The 24,439-nt window shown below is 43.4% G+C and overlaps 2 protein-coding genes across 3 annotated transcripts in view; both read right to left on the bottom strand.

Annotated features, from left to right (window-relative positions):
* adam11 (ADAM metallopeptidase domain 11) overlaps positions 1 to 4,869 on the bottom strand; it is a 40,564-nt gene extending 35,695 nt beyond the window's left edge. For both annotated transcript variants that reach the window (XM_066698565.1, XM_066698564.1), the window contains exons 1-2: positions 4,341 to 4,869; positions 3,765 to 3,955 (exon numbers count right to left, since the gene is read on the bottom strand). In XM_066698565.1, coding sequence (XP_066554662.1) covers positions 3,765 to 3,955; positions 4,341 to 4,398 — 249 coding nt within the window. In that variant the 5' untranslated portion in view covers positions 4,399 to 4,869. The remainder of the gene's footprint in view (positions 1 to 3,764; positions 3,956 to 4,340) is intronic.
* Positions 4,870 to 9,363: 4,494 nt separating this feature from the next.
* LOC136742110 (protein DBF4 homolog B) lies at positions 9,364 to 24,078 on the bottom strand. The gene is made up of 12 exons (XM_066698566.1): positions 24,023 to 24,078; positions 22,145 to 22,310; positions 21,307 to 21,489; positions 20,993 to 21,043; positions 20,642 to 20,711; positions 20,034 to 20,098; positions 19,478 to 19,517; positions 19,019 to 19,064; positions 17,675 to 17,800; positions 17,372 to 17,522; positions 14,583 to 14,710; positions 9,364 to 12,877 (listed from the first exon to the last, which is right to left on the bottom strand). Coding segments are annotated over exons 1-12 (2,514 nt in total). The 5' UTR covers positions 24,025 to 24,078; the 3' UTR covers positions 9,364 to 11,391.
* Positions 24,079 to 24,439: the final 361 nt, after the last annotated feature.

The raw sequence follows: 24,439 nt of genomic DNA on the forward strand, positions 1-24,439 counted from the left end.
TTGCATTAATCATCTGGTACAGAGGCAAGCACCGGTTTGGATCGCACTGCCGCTGCTGCTGCTGCCTCCTGCAAACTGCAGTCACTTGAGCCTGACCCTGACAAAGGGCTGGTAAGTCACTTCATCATCGTTCTCTTCTTCATCAGAGGAAATTTCTCTCACACATCCAAAGCACGGAATGCGGAGAATCGAAGGGACATATACAAAAATTTAAAAAACTAAGTTCATTTGTTTCTCGCTGTGAAAGAATGAGGATAGAAGCACTGTACACTTCAGAATACCCTGCTGGAGGGTGAGGATTGTGAAATGCTTATAAAAGAGGGGATTTTGGGTGTGGTTTCCTTCTTAAATTTAACATGATAAACACTGCTGCATGTTTATGTAGTTATGTAGTTCATGTTCATGTTCTCATATTGATTCTGCTATTTGACCGAACAACAGTGAGATGTTTTTGCATGCTGCATTTTCGGTCAGGGTTTTTAGATTTTTAAATCAACATTTTGCGACAAGGTGAAGAAAGTCACCCGTCTCTGTCAGTGTTCATTTTTCCCCGAGAAGAAGCACTGCGGTTTTCTCTCCTTCTCAGAGGCCGGATGTCGGAGGCACAGAGACCAGGTTCAGGGGACGCGAGAAAGACATTTGACGGACAGGTGGTATTTATAGTGCAGGCGATGAGAGGAGATGGAGAGGTGTGAAACTCGATCGGGCGGCAGCGGTCACTTTATATAGAAGAACTGCTTGTGGGTCATATTGGGCTCCCACTGCACTTTTAGTCAGTCTAGTCTAGGATATCATGTGGATGTATAGAAACAAGGGCAATGTTGAAATGAAGCGCAAGTGGGGGAGGGGGGGTATCTGTCTGTTAAAGAAAGGACATTAAAGTAGCCATTACCTATAGCAAAATGACCTGAAGCTACTAGTGTCAACTACCTATTGCTTATATCACCTTCTCAATAGGTACAAAAAAGGCTATTACACATATTGTTAAGTACAGCACAGTACCTAATTGCTATTCTATGCAGACTATGCCCAGACTAGAGCACACACAGCTCACAGTACCTCTATGCAATAGGAGGATTGATCAGTATATCCCAATGCCTGATGTTCAGCACAGTAGTAAAATTGAGGAAGCATAGAAGACTCCCCTTGCTAAAATGTTTGATCCCTTTCACATTTCCAAGTGCTTATATAAGACAACTCCAATTACTGGATATTTCAGACTGGTTTCCTTGTTTTGCACTGACCTGCATAGGCAGAAATGTTATTTAATACACTGCCCATCTGTTTCTTAAGTGCTATGTAACCAAGGGTTACCGTGCCGTGTGGTCCCCTTTTGATGCCAATACATCGCTCGGGAAACATCACAGGAAACTGAATGAGTGGGGAAAAAAATAAATAAAGCAGGAGATTATAGATATTCAATACATTTTGAATCATGTAAGTGGTCTGATCCAGTTGATCCAAGCAGTCTATGTAAGGGAAAAGTGTGAGGTCACCCTCAGAAGGCATCACCACCCCTGGCATCTGACAAAACTCCCTATCCCCACAGTGCAATCAAGCTTAATACGGGATGGAGTGCATTCCAAGTGTGATGAAATGCAGACACCTCGCACAGACTACTAGATGTGACCTTTCAATCATTTAGACATCAGACACTATAGCAAGTCTAGAGGCAATATACAAGTTAGTATTAATATGGATTGCTTTTATTACGAAATAATGCTCAGTAGACCTTTACATTGGACTAGATCACCTTGAGATCATTGTTTCTGCAAGCTTTTTTTTTTTTTTCTAAATAAGCACTATAATTTAGTTAAAAAAAAAAAAAAAAAAAAAAAAAAAAGATTTTCTAGCCAAGAAATGAAAAGCTTCATACAAATCTGTATAAAAGCCTTCTTGGTGCATAAATCACAGTCTTAGGCCCCCAAAGTGTATCAACAGGGAAGGTTTATCTGCCCTGTACAGTCCTCTGCAACACACACCTCTTTTAATTACTGAGGTGAATTTGTTAACCATCAATTAAATAATGGAGCACCTGGACGTGAAATCCTGCAGTGGGAAGGATTTGAGGTGTACGAAATAAGAACCCAGCAACAAGCACTCACAGCCAAGATCTGGGGACTCCGCTTTGAATGCCTGGAGAAATGCAATGGCAACTTGTGCAGTTCTTTCATTCCCTACCTGCTTATTCAAAGATTTTCCCCAAAATATTCTTCTTAGGGAAGAAATAATTAAGACTTCACATTTCTGCCTTCTCTAACTCGTCTCCAACTAGGTTAGCACATTTAACGGTTTCCAGTTACTTTCAGAAAATGAGGATCTGCACATAATACCACATCCAGTAAGTATTTCAGGATCCAGAAACTATAGCCTTATAGACCTGGTGATGGAAAACCACCAGAATATTTAAAAGAACCTTCATAGGTATATATTCATCATTATTATTATTTTTTTATATAAGGATGAGATTTATTTAGTTCTCTTCTACAAAAGAAAACTGGTTTCACTTCAAAAAGCTTGACATGCCATTTGGGGGTTTTAAGCTAGACCACTCAAACAGACAGACACCACACTGCCCAGGATATGGGGAAGAGATTTACATTCTAGATACAGTGTGGCATCTGTTTGGCCAGGCTCAGATCAATTCTCCCATGGTGCTATCTGGATTGAGAAGAAAGTTCCTCTCTTGGTTAAATCAAGGAGCTTTTCATTGCCTTCCATGTTGTTAACCCTAAACACAGGTGCAATTCCCAACTGTAGGGGGGGGGGGGGGGGGGGGGGGAAATATTATTCACTCCTCTATAGAACTGTCTGTTCCTTTTGCATTTAATTGTTTCCCATTTTCACAGCCAAATTCCACGCCTAGAACGTACGGTTGAGAAGATCCAATGGTCCTCAGACCTCACCCATGAAAGCCATTGCAGCACCCCAGATTCTGCCCAGCCCCTCGGATGCGTCTCTATTCTGGCTCTCTGCATCCGGACTAGCCACAGGAAAACACAATTACAATACACCTCGATCAGGGCAAACTTTCACAAGCAATGCCTTGCCTGTGATCCTTTGGAAGGATCAACCAGAATATAACTTTATTTACATTTTTTCGGGTGGGGGAGGGGGATTCCCCGTCTCAACAATGCATGGATAAATAATGCCCGCTTTCGTTTTCCGAGTAATAAACAAGCAACAGTATATGCTACAAGCAGGTGGATGCCAGCTTTCAAGCCCGACACACAAGCTTCGCGTTTTTCCCCCCACGGTCAGCCACGCAGCGCAGACCCCCGGGAGGTTTCTCACAGCGCGTCCCCGCTGCATTTCAGCTCCCTAGTGGATCCGGAGCCTTTTGCGTGGGAGAAGAGCGGGACAGAGGGAGTGGGTGGTGGAAGCAAGGTTAGGTTGGCACTGGGGGTAAGATTCCCACGTAAATTACAAAGAGGGAAGAGCTGGATTTAGTGTGTGTGTGTGTGTGGGGGGGGGGGGTTCTAGAACAAACAAAACACGCAACCGTTCTACATAATCGGATGCATCTGCCTCCTCACACAGCCACCCACATCTCAGTATCTCCACATTACACCGTCCTCGTGTGTGTGTGTGTTTTTGGTGACAAAAAATCTGCTTTGAAACAGCATCTCCATTATTCTTGTGCCAAGGGTGTGATAGGTATCGCCACGGCATTCTTACTATTGAACACGTTTTCGTCTCATGTGCTTCATCGCTGGTTTGTCGCCCTGCTTTGCCTATGCTCGGCTTCATGGACAAATACTCACACGTGTGCCCTGGGTGTCGTTTCTAACCCTGGTGTCCAAATGCCCGTGTTTTATTTCGTGTTCCGAATTGATCTGCTGCAGCAGTCTTTTGGGCTGGGTGATCTCTTCCGCAGACTGACTCCTCTCCCAGCGCTCGCCTGGCGTCCCCCAGTCCCGCACAACTGCATCGTGCATAGCGGTGCTGCTCACCCCTTTAAAGCACGATCAGAAAGAAAAAAAACATTAATCAAGTTGCCGTTGTCAAGTAATAAATATATAATTCGGGCAGAAAACGCAAGCCACGCAAAACATGCAGATTTTGTATTCCCCCCCGTCTCTTGCGGAGCCCTGCACATCACCAGAAACCTACCCAGATGCGCTGCAGGAAAATTCTGTCGATGCAGCAAATACCGCATCGGCTTCTTACCAAAAAAAAAAAAATCCAATCCAAATGACTAGGTAAAACACAGCGCTAAGCTAAAAACCAATCCTATTGGAATAGGGGAAGTGATTACTGCTGCAGAAAAGCAAACGTCTGAAACAAAAAGTTGCACTGAAAAGCTTTTATTATTTATTATTTTTTTTATTATTCCTTACCTGTCACTGTCAACCGTGAACTCACTGCAGCAAAAACCAAGCACCGCAATGCAATCATGTTGTCCACATAGTCCCCTCCTTTAGTATGTAGTGCGAGGGAAAAAAAAGCGCAAGAAACCCAGATGATGAACAGAGGATGGCAGCTGAGGATACAAAAAAATAGAATACACCTTTATTGTTCCCCCTTTTTTCACAAGGGTGTTTTTTTTTTTTTTTTTGGTTATGTTCGGTGGAATCCTCAAGAAAATAATTTTAAAAAATACCACAACAAAAAAAAGGCAAAAATATCAATGGGGGAAAGGGGGATCTCGGGATGTATTGTATAACGTGAATTTGGCAGTGACCGCTTGCAGTCTGTCCTTCCTGCTTCTGCGGGGATTGCTAGTGCTGGAGAAAAAAAAAGAAAAAGGAAAAGGCAGCCCTTCTAGTCTGCGGCGGCAAGAACACGTGGGGTATTCAAAACCCTCCCTCCCCGTCTCCCTGCAGATCTGCCTGCTAGAAACACCTGCATCATCCCCGGGCAAGACTGGGACGGCTCTCCCCGCCAGTCTGCGTGTAAAGTGGGGGTGGCATTAACTTGTAATGAGGAGGGAGGCAAAAAGAGGAGTATTGTTTTTGTTTATTGTTATTGCTTATTTCGCGTTCTCGAATTCAAGTGTTCTCGAATGGAAATTCACTCATTGATTGGTGCGGGCGAATTCGATCTTATTCCAATACCTGGTTTACTCTGAACATGGAGGGGGAAGTAGTCTATAGTACAAAGGGCAGCTCAGGGGATGTGCTGGTGTTCAGTCAGGGGGTAGGGCACCCCCTGACTGAACACCAGCACATTCCCTGGAAACCAGTCAGCTTCAGGTGTCACATCTGCGAATAATTGGGGAGCGGGATACCCGGTCACAAATAAGTTGAAGTTGCATAATAAACCACCACATGAAGGCACGCCGGTAAATGGTGATTACAATCAATAAATGATACGGTTTGAGTCGAAAAGAAAGGCGACGGTGTTAACCACAAGGCGGATGCATTATTAATTGCCCACTAGATTGTCTTCAATGCAAGTCTGCCCTCTTAAAACAAGTTGCTGCAAATTGCAGTGTCAAAATATTGGTCTGTTAGGTACATTAACGAGTCTTAAAAAAGACAACAAACATGAGGAAACGATAGCAGTGTCAGTGAAAATGGTAGAAATGACCAGCTGTGTGCTATGCAGGGGGAGCGTTATCGCATGTTCGAGATTGGGTTGTGCAAATGCGAATGACGCTACTGTTTTCAGGTATGTTATCAGATCAAACATAATCCCCCCCAGTGGCTTTTAAACTTGTTGTAATTACTATACACATAAGTACTCTTAATTGAGTCTGACACAAGGTTTGTCCCGCGGTTACATTAGCATCTACACGCCAATTGTTCTGCTGCTTCAGTTCGAGGAAAAGGACTTATTGGGAATCTGTTGTTCTTGTCGAATACAAATAGGCTAAAGACAGTCAAATAAATTGAAAACTATTGTACGACAGAGACTTGCACAAGTCAGGGTACACGACTTGGGAATCAAACTGGATTAAGTTGACATTTATAATTACTTCTGTTCGGGGGACTAATTTCAGTTAAATCTTTAATTAGGATTTGCCTAAGATAATTTTTTTTTTTTACACTGGTATTTTGTTAATTACTTAACTGTTAAGATTTTCTATAAAATAGACGAGATTCTATATTTAATAATTTAAAAAAGTCCCCAACACGTTCCCAATTCTTACCATATGGGGATGAGGTTATACAATTTTGTTAGAAACACTCTAGACTTGTAATTGTTTAAAATTGAATTAATAATAATAATAATTGAAGCTGGAGAGCCAAAAGTCAGGTTTGTTTTATATATATACGTGCCAAGGACGCCAATGATAAAATAGGGATGTAAAAGTTTATACATTATATATTTTGTTTAGTTTTTCACATCACTGGCAAGTTCTGAAACCCTGTGACTCACTGTGTAATTTGATAAGGGAATTGCACCAACCTGCATGGCAGAGCTTTCCCAAAACTAAAGGAACTCCTTTGCAGCTAGAAAAATCAATGTCTATGAGGTAACCATACAAAGTGCATCCCATACCTTCAGTATTAAATAACCTGCCTGTTCCATTTAGCAGCACCTTTAAACTCAAGGAACAGTTCAGGAGAAAACTGAGGGGGAACTTCACTTCATTGATTTTGGCAGGTGGTCACAGGACTACAGTGCTGAAATAGTGACCCACAGAATAATAAGGATCATCAGATGCTTGTAATCTAATCTTCTGTAGTGGGGAGTGTCACACAGACCGGTGCTGCTGATAACAATGTATAGGCTGTAAAGCAGAGAGATAGACTGAGGATGTACAGTTGCAGTAAAATGGACAAGATTTGAGATGGATCAAGAAATCATGGAAAGTTGTCTATTGCTATATTTATGCTTTGGCTGGCATAAATGATCAAATGCTAGCCTGTTGATGTTTCCCTAGTGAGACTGGGTTGCAAGAGCAGAGCACTGTAATGGGAAGGGCACATCAAGTCAGACATCAGTCAGACAGGCTTCTCGCACAGCAGCACAGCTTACATAAATCCAATTCCACTCAGCTCCGCCCCCCCAATATTAACCACAACAATGATCTCTGGATTTTTCATGAATCTACCCACCCACTAAGCTATACCACTTAATTCTCCTTAGAGCTTACCTATAGGCAGGGCCACAAACTTGCTCGTCAGCTCCCTCTGTTGTTTGGGCTGCTGTCTCCAAGTCCAATGAACATGATGCAAGAATACTGTGTTACAGACAACAACAGACAGCTTCTCATAAAGCAAAACAAGATTTTTACGAATCAATTTTGGGTGGAATAGCTAGTCTGTTTATTTGCTATCAACCCAATGCTTATCCTCACCGTATTAGTTTGTTACAGGGTGATTTCCCCTCAAGGTCTTACAGAGTATACTACTATGATGCCTAATATTATATTGAATGAAGATCCCCAATGTACTATCTAACCTCAGCCAAGAAAGTTCTGTATAAAAAATATTTAACTACTCATAATTGATTGTATCGTGGAAATAGCTCCAGAGATTATAGTTGCGATAGGGCTTTTAATATACAAATATAAGCCCAATAAGTAAAAGACAGATAGAATGAGATGCAGGACATTGAAAAGTGTCATTCACATCCCTAAAATACTAGACACGACCAAAAACATGTCATATGGGACTGAAAAGGGTGTCGCAGTGGACACATTGCAAAATACAGGCTTACTGAAAATGAAGATATTGACATTTACAAGTTTAAAAATCATGTAATAGCAGGTGCTACTAATGGATATAAATTGGTATAGAAGGCCAAACGTGTTACTGATGGTATCTTAACACTGCCGCTAATGATTGTACAGGTGTGGATAATTAGCCAGAAATGAACAATGCAGCAACACTCTCTGCTGAAGCCGAGCACGATCATGGTTTGTGGGCGTTGGTCTTGGTACATTGAGGTAAGACCGTTGAGGTATTGGTATTTTCTTCATTTTCTATAGGAAGAATGTGCCTCCACCTTTTCTTTGTTTTTTACAGATTGTATTATGATTGCACAGTTCTCCGTCATCATTTTAATTAAGGCCTTTTTGAGATCATGTCCTTGTTTCTGGGTGGCAGCTCACCTCCAGTCACCAGGACAAGGACAAGGACAGGGACAGGGTCATGGGGTGTTTTTGTTTGGAGTTTGGTGGTATAATTTGGTTTGCCTTTAGTGTTTCTATTTTACACCTAGTAATGTGTACTATGCATGGTTATGCTGAGGGGACGTGTTAGTAGGTATTTCACTTCGCTTCTGCCTTCACTGCTTCAAAGGCTGCTTGAATGCACTGCTTTCTCTTGATGTATTCATGGGTTTTTAGTTTATTTTTAAGCACCAACACTCTTTTCCCTTCTTCATTTGTTGAATTTGAAAAGCTTTTTAAAATTTCACAAGAACTCTTTTTAGGCTACAACCAACATGTACACAAGACAGTTTAAAAACAGAAAATCTGAATTTAAAGGAAACCAAGCAAGAATCTTGTATAAAGCCTGGATTTGAAAATCAAATAAATATATAGCCCCATGTGTTCTAAATTATTTTCTAAGAGTGCAATGTTTCTGATCAAGGATGTGGCGAGGCTGTTAAAACTCAAATGAATGCACATATGTAGAACAAAGATGTTCCTCTTCATTGTAACCCACCCAATATAATCCATTGATGTCACTTTCCACATGGCAAATAATTACATTCTGTTGAAAGTCCCCCAATCAGAGAAATTGTGTACTTACGAGCATCATCACATAAGCATTAGGTACTGGGATACTGATTGAAGGAAGTGCAGCTAGTGTAGTCTCAGCCATGTGCTACTGGGTACCTGGGAAGGACAGGCCACTCTGGGGGCAATCACCATTCATCCCTTCCTCTGGACTCCACAGGAACACACTGACTCATGCTCACCAGGTGGCCAGGTCTGGAGGTGGCTGTGCGAGATCGGACAACCCTGCTGGAAGAACCGAGGCTGTTCAAGGGAAACAAGGTGCAAAAGCTCTGAGACAGGGCTCCACCAGCCACCTTCCCCACACTACAAAGCTCTGAATATCATTATTTTAATTATCAAAGGACTCTAGGAGCAGTGGTGGGGGGGGGGGGGTAAGTAATTAATTTTGCTCAGCAGTTATTTGATTCATAAGAGTCTAAACGTAACGCTCTGAGGAGTAATAACTCCTGGAAAACACAAAATATATAATTCAATTAAAAAATTGGCCCACAATCAAAAGGAAGGAATCCTAAGCACAAAAATACAAAATTGCCTGTTCTACCTGTAATACAAAAGGACATTCATACATGTGAGCATAAATACATAAATTAATAAATAAAGATTACAAAAAATGAATAAATCACACCTAAAGGCCTAGCAACAGGGTTGGCTACAGCAAACCCACTATCTGCCTCAGAGGGGACCACAGAGTGCCTGCTTACTCTAAACACAATTCAGACACGTTTCAAATTTAATTAAAGATTTATTTTCATTTCGACCAAATAAGCAAACAAGACAATGCAAAACTTTGTAGAAGTTGGTGTTATAAAATATTTTAGATATTTTTAAAGACCTCACTATAATTTACAGTTCTATACATTATATACATAAAGCAATTATATAAAGCCTAATGCAACAACAAATCCAGTATTTCCTGTTCTTGCCAGTATGAAAACAGTGCAAACTGGCAATCTCCCTTATTTTGGTTGGTGGGAGTCCAGTTAAAGGCAAGGCAAGGCATGAACATCAAGAGTTTAAACATACAGTAGTAATGCAGATTTTGAAAGATTTCCACAGCATGGAAAACAGTGAGCAGTTAGCACCAGTTTTAAATTGACCTGGTATGTTACATTCCAGAATGCAGATATTTTAGATGCCATTACACTTAGGATTTTAAACTTCTATTCCCACAATTATGCACAAGAACATAACGTGATAGAACATTCACTCTTCAATGGGGAAACGCACACAACTTGTACTGGGCTAATGGTTAAAGCAAGGAGTACACTGCACGCACACGGGTACCCACACATTGGATTAATAAGTGAATTTATCAGGAGCTTACCATAAAACTTTGCTATTTGAACAGACCAGAACAAGTCCTAATGGGACTGCAAAAATACTTCAATTGGTTCTACACATGCTCGGGTGTAATTCAGAGCAAACATCAGACTTTTTAAGTTGAGAGAACCCATTCCCAGTCAGAAGTAAAAGCGGAAGAAGCCAAAACGAAAATGTATCAAAAGATTTTCCCCAATGATGTAGCGATTCAAAGTGAGAAATTGTGGCCTCAGTCAAGATCAGATAATGCACAATCTGGCTCCTTCAAGCTGAGGTTGTGCCTGAAGCATCTGTTGAATGGAGAAAAGAGTCCAAATAAAGGGGAATGCAACATCACCTGGCTCATCAGTGACCTTCTTCTACAGACTATGTTCAAACAAACACAAATAAAAAATATCGGAACTTAATAAATGTTCAAGTGCGACTGATCACTCATGGCACAGTAGGGGCTCCGTGATGCAATCTTGGTTTCAAGCTGAAATATTTCTCAGAGGTTTCCTGCTTGACTGGCCCATAATACATGCAGTTCATTAAACATGCCTGACCCATGCATTTCCTCTGCGGCCACAGTCCTTCTCTTCCCATCCTAGGTATACTTAAGAGGCTGTCTGGATGAAAAGATTAAGCTCCAGACTCTTCTATGGGGAATAGCTGCAATGCTGTCTTGCCCCTTACAAAATCACTTTGATCTTTCTGCCTGACCCTGGTGCGGAGTGAAGGAGAATCTCTTTGAAAATACAGTCTTAGCCGCTCTGATCCTGACATCACATATACCCATCTGCTTTGTGACTCATCATTCATACTCAAGCCGGTCTTCACTAGATACACATCATGTTTTTTATATTCTCGGTTCCAGTAAGATCATTGTGGAAAATAAATTAATAATTCAAATTCTGCACAGCCTGCCACTTTCGGTGATTACAAATTTTAGGGGCCATGTAACCAGATTAAAAAAGTTATTCCAGTTTGGTATGAAACACTGAAGTGCAGTGCTGATGGAAATGTGATCAGAGCTCGCATCCCATTTGGAATTTCAGAACTGAAATTATTGTGGACATAATCCTCTGTAAAGGGGGCGACAGGGTTTGTGAAATCAGGTGGAATCGCCGAATTGTGTTCTAGCTAAAATGCAGCAACTTTGATGGCATGGCTCAGGACAGCAAATGAAATCAGAGGTATTATTAATTATGTTGTGTTCTGCAAAAAGTGGTAAAAAAATAATAAAAATCAGGTTGGTCAGTAGCAATATCATAACCCCACGATAAAATAATTAAAATAAATACAGGACGGAGCTTGTTTCGAGGTCATGTACGTTAAAACCTGCAATAATCACCCAACACTGTTCTGTGGGACTTCCGACCCGGTATCCTGAAATACTCTGAACTCGCAGCTTTCCAGCAAAAACATCTGGAAAAGACACGGCAGGAAGTTCATACAGGCCCGGCTTCAAGACAGGGCTCCAGGGCTCTGAAGGGGAGTGGCTCAGTCTGGTTGCTGCAGCGAGAGGTGGCGCCAGCGGCCGCCCACTCCTGCTCGGGGCTGGGACGGAGCACAGAGCACAGCCGTGACTCGTATCCGCTGTCCTGCACCCGGGCACACGTCCGCCGCAGAACATCCAGGTCCAGGTTGCTCTGCCCACAGGGAGCTGGAGGAGCTTCCAGCCGAGACAGCAGGCCGCAGTCCCAGTCCGACTCTGAGGAGAAGCTGGCGGTGGGCAGCAGGCTGTCATCAATGCCCACTGAGGGGAAACACTGCGAGTGGGGAGCAGTGGAGACGACAGCCTCATCCGTCTTGGAAAGACAACAGGAGGATAGGTCTGCGGGGCACAGCGGAGCGAGAAAGGGACTCGAGCCGGGAGACACGCCCTCCTGTTGGTTCGTGTTAGGGACTCCAGCTTCTAAGATGCCCATCATGGTCAGCCCTGGATCCAGAAAGGCAGGCTGGGTAAGACTGGTACCCAGAGGGGCCAGGAAAGGAGGAAGGCAAGCTTCTTTAATAACCACAGGAGGAAAGGGCCCAAAACACGGAGAGATGTCTGTTGCAGCATCCTCTTGGGGAGCAGTGGGGATGGCCAGTTCTGGGCTCTGCACCTCCAGGGGGCTCTGGGACTGATCTACCAAAGGCTGGCTCTCAGCAGGTGAGAAAAGATGCACAAAATGACCTTGTTCCAAGTGGCTGGATTTTGCTGGAACACCACTGTGGTTACAGAGTTCTGCCAGGGGTACCGTTTCAGCCACCACAGAACACAGAGCCATCTCCTGTAACCCACTGACAGGGTCTTGAAGCTGGGGACCTGGGGCAGCCTTCATCACTGGCTGTGCTAAGCATGTATCAAGAGGCTTGCTGTACAATTGATCACTGGCAGACGTGCAGCCAAAGGTGGGGTCTGACCTGAGGTCCAGTATGGTTCTCCGCCTCTTCTTAGCCCTGGGGCTTGTACTGACCGACCTATAACGCTTCCTGATTTTTGGAGGTGGAGAGATGACAGGCAGAGCATCTTTCTGTGGATCCAATGGCTCTGGCTTTGATAGGCCACTGACCCGGGAGTCACTTCCAGCTTGTTCCTCGACCGCTGGCTGTCCCATCTGTTTCAGGAGATCTCCATCCACAGGCTGAGACGGCAGCAGGCACTCGGAGTCACCCTCCTGGAGACTGGGTTCCACAGTGCATGGGGTGGCAAGAGCAGCAATGCAGTCATTGGTTGGTGGCGAACCCCCAGTTTGACCAAGCTGTGTGGGCTGGCCTGCGATCCAAGGGCAGTGGTCTGGGCTCCTGTCCTGAATGGCAACCGGGCTTTTCGCTGGCCGTTCTGGGCTGTGTCGGGACAGCAGGGCTTCGATGGCCTTCTCCACCTCGCTGTTGTTCTGTACCAGCTCCAGGGAAATCTCAGCAGGGCCTGCTGGTGGAGAGGCAGACCTGGACAGGGAACAAGAAAACGTTTCAGCTACGTCCCGCTCCATGTAAAATCGTAGATGGTGGACCTTGAAAAACAAATTGTCTTTTAGGTTGTCTAGACCATCTTGAATATATTCAAATATAAAAATGCCAACCACAAAGGGAGAAATGCATTTAAACATTCTTGCCATACAAACTCTTTGAGACCAAATTTGATCTGCAAACCCAAAAGCAATCACAATAAATCTGGAAAGAACTCCCAGTTCAGTACATTACACCAGGGGTGTGGCTGGAAAACTGGCCACTCTTGTTAAACTGAAATTAAGCCACCACTTAGTTGAAGAGTCATTAAGGATGAGCAATGAAAACCTGAAGACATTGCGTCCCCACAGGAAGTGATGTCCCTGCTTCCTGTGCAAACAGCCGTCTGAAGCTACGTGCACACTGCCCACTCGCTCAGCTCGCAAATCGCTCAATCTCTGGCGAGCTGTTGCTGAGCCCTCCCTTGCGTGCACACTGCCCGCTCAGGAGGGGGCATGTCTTCCTAATTTATGCCAGAGACAACCAGGAAGTCGAGCATTTTATTTTGTTATGTCAACAGTAAAATGATGGCAAACCTTAAAGCAGAAATGGGGTGCATTCACGCAAAAAATAAACATTTAGGAGGGAATTGTTGGTCTATTAATAGTGGGATCTTGTCAAACATGGGTTGCCTATTCCACCATAGACCGCAAACAGGCACTTGTGTTCACTGCTGTTCTGCATTTACGGAGAAAATCGCAGTCACCGCCGAAGATCCATGTGGGTCCACCGGATCTTGCAAACCGCCAACAGTGGGGCGAATTCCATTCCCTTTTGCAGGAGTTGCATTTGGATGATATTTTATAAACAAAAACAGTATATAGATTGCTTTATGAATGTAATATCAATATAATAGTTTGTGTGTAGTTCTACATATAGAGGGGCTAAACATTCTCTTGGAAACTAAAATGCTATCACATAATAAAATGGTTTAGCAGCTCTACTCATTAATATCACATTGATTCACATGTGGTCTAAACATCCTATTTGTGCAATAACAGGTAGGGATGTACAATGGTTATAGTTTCCACTACTACCTGAAAATACAGGGGAAACAGTCTCCGCAATTATTAATAACTATTTATTATTTGTGTGACTCCAATACTAAAAATGTATTACATATCAACATGATGCCCAGTCAATGATCTGTCAATGTTCAAATAGCAATTTACTTTGTTTTACATTATGCATGTATCACTCACCCATGATCCCAACGATCTCTGAAACATTCTTCATGCATCCATTTTTAGAATTATATCTCTGTCTGAAGCCAGAGACGCATCATACACAATGGGGAAACCGGACGCCACAATAATAAGTTTCTCATCCATGTTTTAAGCTAGCGAGTAGAAAAGAGAAGGGACTTCAAGATGCAGAGAACATCTGCCCTGCCATTGGTAGTAGCCAAACTCTGTCACTGCACGCTCGCTGGTTTCTGAACATTTCTGAACATTTCTGAATTCTCAGCTGTCACTGCCACTGGGAAATTTTATCTCTGAGCGTAGCTCCGCCCCCTGTCACCGAGATTCGCTGGCTATCGTTGGAAATTAATGGGAGCGTGCCACTTTGTAGCGCCAGCAAGCGGGCAGTGTGCACGTAGGGTGACAGGAGACCCGGGACGGCATGTAAGACGGGGAGCCCTCACCTCATCAGCCGGCTGTCCGGGAGTGGACTCTCCACAAATGCGGGGCTCATCTCAGAGATCAGTCTGTCCACCACACTGTAGTGAGAGGAGCTCTGGACAAAGTGCCTGTGCTGCTCTGACTGGAGGTGCTGCAAAGGAAACAATCACAGAGTCAAGGGTTGAGGAGTGCATTCAGGTACAGCCTCATGAAACAAGCAACCATTAGCTGGCGAGAACATTTGATTCCTTCACAGGAATATTAGGAGCCAGCAGTTCCAGAAAACAAAGGAAATGTTAAGTTTATTCCCAATGATATCCCTAAGGGAAACAGACCATTTTCAACAAACAGAGACACATCTAAATGAGCAGCACTGTAATTAAAATGGCCACAAACACTCCTGCAGGGCCTCATACAGACTGAGACAGGCTGGTACTATATGTTCTCCCCTGGGCACTGAAGTGCTGAGAGAAAACTAGACTAGAAAAAAAAAAAAAAAAAAAAATATATATATATATATATATATACACATACAGTGAGGGAAAAAAGTATTTGATTTGTATGTTTGCCCACTGACAAAGAAATGATCAGTCTATAATTTTTATGGTAGGTGTATTTTAACAGTGAGAAAAAGAATAACAACAAAAAAATCCAGAAAAACACATTTCAAAAAAGTTATAAATTGATTTGCATGTTAATGAGGGAAATAAGTATTTGATCCTCTATCAATCAGCAAGATTTCTGGCTCCCAGGTGTCTTTTATACAGGTAACGAGCTGGGATCTTAAAGGGAGCGCTCCTAATCTCAGCTCGTTACCTGTATAAAAGACACCTGTCCACAGAAGCAATCAATCAATCAGATTCCAAATTCTCCACCATGGCCAAGACCAAAGAGCTGTCCAAGGATGTCAGGGACAAGATTGTAGACCTACACAAGGCTGGAATGGGCTACAAGACCATCGCCAAGCAGCTTGGCGAGAAGGTGACAACAGTTGGTGCGATTATTCGCAAATGGAAGAAACACAAAATAACTGTCAGTCTCCCTCGGTCTGGGGCTCCATGCAAGATCTCACCTCGTGGAGTTTCAATGATCATGAGAACGGTGAGGAATCAGCCCAGAACTACACGGGAGGATCTTGTTAATGATCTCAAGGCAGCTGGGACCATAGTCACCAAGAAAACAATTGGTAACGCACTACGCCGTGAAGGACTGAAATCCTGCAGCGCCCGCAAGGCCACTTGCTCAAGAAATCACATGTACAGGCCCGTCTGAAGTTTGCCAATGAACTTCCGAATGATTCAGAGGAGAACTGGGTGAAAGTGTTGTGGTCAGATGAGACCCAAATCGAGCTCTTTGGCATCAACTCAACTCGCCGTGTTTGGAGGAGGAGGAATGACCCCAAGAACACCATCCCCACCATCAAACATGGAGGTGGAAACATTATGCTTTGGGGGTGTTTTTCTGCTAAGGGAAATGGACGGGGTCATGTACTGTCAAATCTTGGGTGAGAACCTGGATGGGTATTCCAGCATGACAATGACCCAAAACACACAGCCAAGGCAACAAAGGAGTGGTTCAAGAAGAAGCACATTAAGGTCCTGGAGTGGCCTAGCCAGTCTCCACACCTTAATCCCATAGAAAATCTGTGGAGGGAGCTGAAGGTTCGAGTTGCCAAACGTCAGCCTCAAAACCTTAATGACTTGGAGAGGATCTGCAAAGAGGAGGACAAAATCCCTCCTGAGATGTGTGCAAACCTGGTGGCCGACTACAAGAAATGTCTGACCTCTGTGATTGCCAACAAGGGTTTTGCCACCAGTCAGTCGAAGCTCTTGGTCTTGGCCATGGTGGAGAATTTGGAATCTGATTGATTGATTGCTTCTGTGGACAGGTGTCTTTTATACAGGTAACGAGCTGAGATTAGGAGCACTCTCTTAAAGGGAGTGCTCCTAATCTCAGCTCGTTACCTGTATAAAAGACACCTGGGAGCCAGAAATCTTGCTGATTGATAGAGGATCAAATACTTATTTCCCTCATTAACATGCAAATCAATTTATAACTTTATTGAAATGCGTTTTTCTGGATTTTTCTGTTGTTATTCTGTCTCTCACTGTTAAAATACAACTACCATTAAAATTATAGACTGATCATTTCTTTGTCAGTGGGCAAACGTACAAAATCAGCAGGGGATCAAATACTTTTTCCCCTCACTGTAGCTCTTGATTTCTGAACTACATTTTTTCCAGAGCTATATATAAGTTAAACATATGGAAAAGTAAGAATTCTGAAATTTTAATTCACAGCTCTCAGCGGATTAGAGATGGGACGTGGAGAGTCAAACACTCCATTGGTGTAATCCGCTCAAGCAAAGCCATATTAGCAGCGGTGCTCCGTCAGCCTCAGCGATTTGCAGCATTAAAACTGCTTAGTCGGTTCTCGAGAAAAACTCACAGCTATTTCAACACCTTTTGTGACCCTCACTGCTTAAGTTTGAGGCAATTTACTTATAAAATATAAACGGTGACATTTATAAAAGGCATTCATTAAAGACTTGAATAAATTAGGTCCCATCACATCCCCCTCAGTCTCCTTATCCCCCCTCACAGTAGATGCCCACAGAATTAGAGCAAACTTAAAAGCAGTCTACTTGGATGAAGTCTGTTGCTGTGTCACAAAGCAGTAACCTGTTAAAGAGCCGACCTCCACCCTGTCAGAACAGGAAACGGATCCCGCAGCCTGAAGGGATGGCAGCTGTTGGAGAATTGCTCTAGCGCGTGTGGCACAGGTGCCAGTGGAGCACAGGGTGCCAGCTCACCTCGTCTTCCTCCTTGAAGGCTTGCTGGCAGCACTCACAGAAGCCCTGGTTCTTCTTCTTCGCTCGTACAGGGGGGACTGCCAGGGGGGGTGCCATGAGATCGCCAGGCTTCTGCTTCCCATCGCTGGTGGGCAACCCCAGACTCTTCTCCCTGAGCGAGAGAGAGAGAGAGAGGACAGTGTAGCTGAGCACACTCATAAGAATATGAATTTTAAATAGGATTATATGCTGAATGAATTAAGGACTAGATCTTACTAAAGAGATATCGGGGGTGGGGGTGAAAAAGCTCACAAAACCACTTACTTGACTCTGTCCTCCTCCTTCCCAGGAGGCTGTGGGGCAGGAGGCTCAAATGGGCTGAATCTGCTGATTCTGGAGAAATCCAGGTCAGGGAAGCTGGCAAACTGTTGGTGCAAGGGCCTGTATCGCCTACACAAAACACCACCATGATCTGTGTTACTTACTTTCAATGACAGAATATACTAAAATAACCTGCACTGTGAAATGAAGACCTGAGGAATTAATGATGTCTTCTAATGTCAGCCCAAATGGCCAACAAATCCAAAAACAAAGAAGGAATAGAACCTATTGATTAAATTCAAAACAGCCAATTCTCCATTTGTGCAACTGAAAAACTACATTGTATGTAGGATACAAATAAATTAATGAATTTTTCTGACACTCCACCTTGAGTGTGAAAAGCTTGAGATGTACATCTTCAGCCCATGGCTTCAGGGTGATATTCTAGTCTAGGGATTATCTTCTTGCCGGTTTTTGTATTCCATTTTCTAATGGGAGTCTTATCCAAATTCAATTAAAATGAAAGAGCTGTGTGAAACAAAACCCTGAGTTGAAAGGGGGGGGGGGTTAAGAAGCCAAGCGCAAGCTCCACAGCTCCATAACAATAAGAACACATAGAAATCTTCACACCATAACACCCTGTCAGTTTATCGTCCGGAACAACCACAGCGACCCATGGGTGAGAAGTTTCAGATCCAGTTCCCCCCCATCCCTCCTCAGCCCCCTTTTAAGCCATATTTCACAGCTCCTCATTAAAAAAAGATGCAATTTACTAACCGCTCTATGACAGATGGCGAGTGCGATGAAACTTTACCTTCACTTTCCTACCAGCTGCCCTGTACAAGCAGGCATACTTTACACTGCACCTTCTGCTGCCCGACTGGGCTATCGCTGTCGGAATCTGCTGATCCCGGCTGCAGATTAAACTTTAAAGCCGGCCACTGGCCAAGTTCAGGAATTGGTTCACCTCAGGATTCGAGTCTTGTTACACCCAGGGTGGCCAAATTTCTTTACAACAAGGGTCAATGCGAGTTTAGAGGAATCAGAAGTCTGCCTGCCCATCGCATCCACGTGGAGTTAGGACAGCTTGTGTATAAACTTATCTGAAGTGGCTTGTTCTGGAGTCAATTCACAACCTGTTTTTGACAGCTCTAGCAATCAATAATTCTAGTTCACGATCTAACAGCTGATAGAGTAACATCTCATGCACTGCAACTCAAATCAGTTTTATACCAGGTTTGTCTTGCGGCCCAGGTCAATATTGCGCTTTACAGCTGCATGAACAGCAGCACTGAAATGAGATCACCCTCTGTCTGCCGACCCTTCCTGCGCCGACGCTCCACTCACCTGCTCGAGTCCTCAATTTTCACAAAGGGCTGCTTTAGTGCTCCAGCTGTTGGGAAAGAGAATCACAGGAATGCATTTCAGCGACAGGTCTCTCACAATCCTGTTACTGAATGGATCCATAATATATATTTTTTTAAATCGAACTCATATTGCTTCTGATCCTACAGAACTACAAGTCCAATAAAAAGGGTTGTTTTCAGATTATTGCAAGAACACACTATTCACACAGGACTTCTTCCAACTGCAAATGCCCATTCTAGAGGAAGCTGCAAAATCTAGTCTCGAGTGCACTGCTCTTACATAACTGTACGGTACATTTACATTTTAAAAGACACAAAAAAGCTCTAAAAGGTAGCGCTAAACAACTTATGGAAAAACTGAACACACGCCCTCAAAATAAAATCATAGAAGCACCTTAAACTACAAGCATCACATTTCAAGTGGATGGGATGGTCTGACCTTTCATAACGCGGCTCGTAGATGGTGCTGCAGGCTTCTTCTGTGGAACAAAAAGGGGACATCCTGTTACAGCGAGCACCAAAGCGAGCGCACACACCAGACCCATTCACCACTAATACCCTGTCTTGTAGAAAGACTTCCCCACAACACCGACAAAGAAACCCAAACCCCCAATACCTGCAGCCAGAAACAAAGTTTGTTTTCATCACCACTTCGCATCTTGCCCTGAAAGCTTGAGGCTGAACTCTTACAGATCAGAAACATTTGCAGGGTGTGACATCCCTCCCACACTGACATTCTCCACGCGCCCACTGCTCCTGTCCTAGACCACTGTGCACAGCATCTCCATGAAGACTTGTACTGATTTTAGTTTTCTTCAAAAAGGACTGATATGGTCTATTTGTCTATGTTGTGCTGATGAGTGCTCTGACTGCTGTAAAACACCCTGGGTAAGGGTTTCTGCTAATTAATACATAACTAAATATATTGACAAAAAATAATCACATGCTGGATTCTTCCTCTTGTGTGACAAAGGCAGACGCACACAGTAGCTTACCTCCAGCTTCCTGTTCTTGGTTTGGGAGCTTTCCATAGACACCTTTTCAATGTATGCCAGGAAATCTGGATTTAAAGTTAAAGGTACAAAATTGGAGAACTGGATCTTTTAAAACAGGGTTTGCAGGCACCAAAACCCTGACAAGCTTTTGGTTTGCATTCAAACTGATCTCTCAATTTTAAAATGTAATGACCAAAATTAATCTTCTCTCTAGTCACTGGCTCTAAGGATTGAGGCTCTTCACCCAACACAGATTTCTTCTCAAAGTTCCTGCACTTCTCTCACAGCGACAGAGCAGTGGTGCCCTCCAGTGGCATTTCAAGCTCACTGCACCGGCTTAAAAACACCAGAGAGCAGGCAGAGAGAGGGCATGTGCGCTCACAGACGGCCCCCACGGAGAGCAGAAAGCAGATACAATTGGGCCATACTACACACAATGCAGAACACTACTGCACTCTTCCCCCCCATATAATCACCAATTTAAGTTTTGTTCAAAAACACCAGAGAGATGCCAGTAAGGGAGATCTTGGACCACAGTTTATAACTAATGCCTTTTGCAATCTTTACCCCCACCCCTCCAGCAAGTGCAGCTGCTAGGGAAAGGATACCGTCCACATAGAGGATCTTCACCCCCCAGGAGCGAGCGTTGGCCAGTACACTGCTCCCGTCACAGCGCTCCTGCACAGGGACACAAACGCACAATCAACACCCACAACACCCTTTAAATAGGGAAGAACCATAGAACAGAGACTGCCATCACATTATAATACTGGACTCTCAATGACAATATATACCAGTGTTTTTGTTATCCCCCAACTCCCAGACATACAATTCCCACATATTAATATTTGTTTTTGCCATTTATATGAAGACTGGGATGGCACTTTCACAAGGACAGGGCTCTTATTTAACACCCAAGGTACAAATCCACAGCAAAAGCCTCTGCCATTGTTACTCACACTGTTGCGCATCACCTTCTCCACCAAGGCCTTCCCCCGGCTGCCATACACCTGCAAACACATGCGCAGAGGGAGGGGGAGAGGTGAGAGCGGTCAGGCCACTGAGGCACATTTTTACATTTCACGGACAGAGTGCTTGGTCTTGCATTCCTCGTTACACGTCAGGGATTTGGTTCTGGTTTTACTCCATTTAGTTCAGTGATTTATATGTAGTTCAGCACCTAAGACAGGAATTCCACGATTTCCAAGGGAGAGCATTCATGACTTCCAAAGCAACATCTCTACGGACTGAGCAGTGTGACAGGGATCCTTACCGCCGTGTCCGCAGTGCGCTGGCTGCCACCAGCTGGGCTCTCTCTCCTACACGACGGGCTGGGGGAGCCGGCCGCCACGTCGCCCGCCTCCCCGTCCCTGGGCCAGGCGCTTGTGTCCTGACGGGCCTCTCTACTCCCAGACACCACGTAGCTCACCTCCTTACTGAGGAAGCTTTCGATTCTCTGGAAAATGGAGGAAGGAGAATTAAGGGAATGTGGGGGAACTGAGGAAGAACTCCTAAGAAACAACCTCATTGACCTGCGAAAACAATGACATTTGCAGTCTTGATCTCAGGCACCTCTGTTTGCGAGGCAAGATCTTGCAGTAAATCTCACATATGTATATTTGCTTGTGTTTGGACGTTCCCTTCCAAAACTGTCTCCCACGAGAATTACATTTCTGGGATAAACTTTTCTTGTTGTGAGCAATGTTTACTTGGAAGCAAACAGAAAGGTCCTTCTGAAGTGTCCAGGCAGTTCATACAGTGCATTATATTTCAGAGCCCTACCAACCACACCTCCAGTACATGCCCTAGAACAGTGCTTCTCAAAACCTCATCACCCTCTCCATTTTCTTATCCCTTTCTTTTCTTGTACAACTACCCTGCTGTTGGCCCTGTTCAGTCAAATTGCTTCAGCCTATACATGTCAACACTTAAAATAGGTTACAAATTGTAGTGGGGAATTACATTATGCAATGAAAAATATCATACAGAATTGTTTGTTTCAATAGCTTCACCTGCCAGATATCTGGGAATTGAAATGATATACGAGATATCTAAATGTGATTCAATTTTAAGAAGGTTCTCCAGGAGCAAGAAACAAAGCTTTGTCTTACCCCTCCCAGGCGGCCAATGGCCTCCACCAGCAGGGTGGAGTGTTTACTCTTCAGGACGTCCAGGTAGAAGGATTTCCCCGTCAAGGGCTGGCTCCCCCGGGAGAGCTCCGCCTCCAGCTGCTGCACCCGCGCCCTTCGCTGCATCTTCCCTGCCTGCTGCGCTGCCCTGCACGGAGACACGCCACTGAGTTCTCAGACCCCTGGAACGGCACACCACCACACACACGTAGAGCGATACAAGTCTATGGAAACTTTGGTCCTGTGTATGTAGTCATGGAAATAACACTTCACCCTTTACTTATCTTAGGCCAAAACATAATTCAGGAGGCTGCTCTAGATAAACAGAAAAGAAACTAAGTAATGAACATACTTCGAAATATAAATCACAAAGTTTGACAAATTATGCAATAGTAATGGATGTGTTCAAAAAATATATATACATTATTGTTTATCTGGCAAGATTAATTTCTGCCCCTTGACTGAGTAAGGTGGTGTACATTTTTCAATGATAGAGGTAGCATGCTAGCATCATGTTTAAAAATGGAAGAAAACACTTTCTGGGAGTCTTTGGGCTCTCCCAGTGTGACTTCGTCTCAGTACAACTGGCACAAAGAATACACAATATATTAATCAGATGTGATGCTTGTGCACTAAAACAACAATTCGCATTTCAAAACCCTTCGTGAAGGCAGCCCTTGCATACAGAATTATATTAACTTAATTCAAGGCAAATTATTTGTTATTTTAAGTGGCTGGCAAATCGCATCCCACTGAAAAGGATAGTGTATACAGGGGCGATAGGAAGTATTCACCCCCTTGGACTTTCACATTTTGTGGTGTTAAAACAAACAGAATGGGTGAATGCTGGGAGAGACTCACCCTCCAAAAGACCCAGCGCTGTAAGCAATGCCAAACAGAAGAAAACACCGTTCTACCAAGTATTGACTCAGGGGGGTGAATACTTATCTAACCAAAACATTTCAGCTTTTTTTTTTAACTTATGTTTCACAGTTCACAAACTTTTGCCTCTTCAAAGTGTTGAATAGGATCAGGCTGTATAAATTAAAGGGGGGGAAAAAAATCCCATTTACATGAATACAAATTTCAGGTTATAACAACAAAATTTAGAAGAGTCCAGGGGGGTTACTTCCTATTGCCATTGGGTTTATGGGTTTACATACATATATACAGAATACAGCTAAATTAAATACAAAGCAGAAACATAGGGAAGAAAAATAGGGAAACGACCAGTGTTGATATATAATTCGCAATAAATCTACATCATTTTGGTAAAGACGATTTACTATTGAAGATGATATCTACATACTACGATGAAGCGAGGAACATGGTATTTACACTGACAAGGTGTTTTATCATAAAATTAAGAAACGATGTTGGATTAGTCTGACGTGTAAGGAAACAATGTTTTACAAGCGGTAAAATAATATGAACAATAGCAGATTTAACCAGACAAAACCATGTTTTTAGAGTTGTCCTGATATAAACAAGTTCATAGTTTCAGAATACAGAAAGACCCGGATAAGAGAAATGCAGAACAAACATGGCTTCCATTGGTGGCACGTTCAAAAGTTAAATAACCATAACATCATTGGTTTGTTTAAATAGATCAATAATGCAAATATATATATGCACACACACTAATACAATATAAATGCAAATATATTTTAAACACTACATGATTGTCGCCACTGTTTTGTATTTTCTGACTCGATGTAGATAGTAAATTGAAGTCAATACAAACTATAACAATCCCCACTTCATTGGGGATTAATCTAAATTCTACCTCACTTCCGACTGTCAACCTCCAAAACGAAAACCTAAATAAATTAATGAAAATGAAGTATAACCCAAACTTACATGGCATTTTCAAATACACTGAACCACCAAACAAACGTGGCGACACACTTTAAACCAATGTAACTGGACGCAGCAGCACCTACGTCATTACAAAATAAATTTAAAAACTCACCCGATCCCAGTGACGTATACAGCGCTTTCTTAGAATCAATGAAGGGTGGCTTAGGTTATAGTGCTATTTATTATATACATATATATATGTATATATCCAGTTCTTTCGGTCACTGTGCTTCCATACTGAAAAGTTTAAAACTTCATCCAGCCCGCGGAACCGCTCCGTCCAACAATGAAGCAAATCCAGCAAAGCTCCGCTACGGCTCGGCAGCGCGGACAATTCGCAAATCCAAAAACAACACAAACAGAGGGCACGTTTGTGTAGCGCAGACGTCTACGGATCTGCGCGGATCTGCGCTGCTC

Source organism: Amia ocellicauda, chromosome 3 (assembly GCF_036373705.1).
Source record: "Amia ocellicauda isolate fAmiCal2 chromosome 3, fAmiCal2.hap1, whole genome shotgun sequence".
In the NCBI taxonomy this organism is placed as follows: Eukaryota; Metazoa; Chordata; class Actinopteri; order Amiiformes; family Amiidae; genus Amia; species Amia ocellicauda.

Bases quoted from the DNA above. Each gene is read 5' to 3' on its own strand.
- LOC136742110 (XM_066698566.1), bottom strand. The intron at 20,099-20,641 runs GTATCCTTTCCC...CTTTAAATCCAG, and splicing joins GAAGATCCTCTATGTGGACG to ATTTCCTGGCATACATTGAA. The intron at 17,801-19,018 runs GTGAGTGGAGCG...TGTTTTGTGTAG, and splicing joins AAAATTGAGGACTCGAGCAG to GCGATACAGGCCCTTGCACC.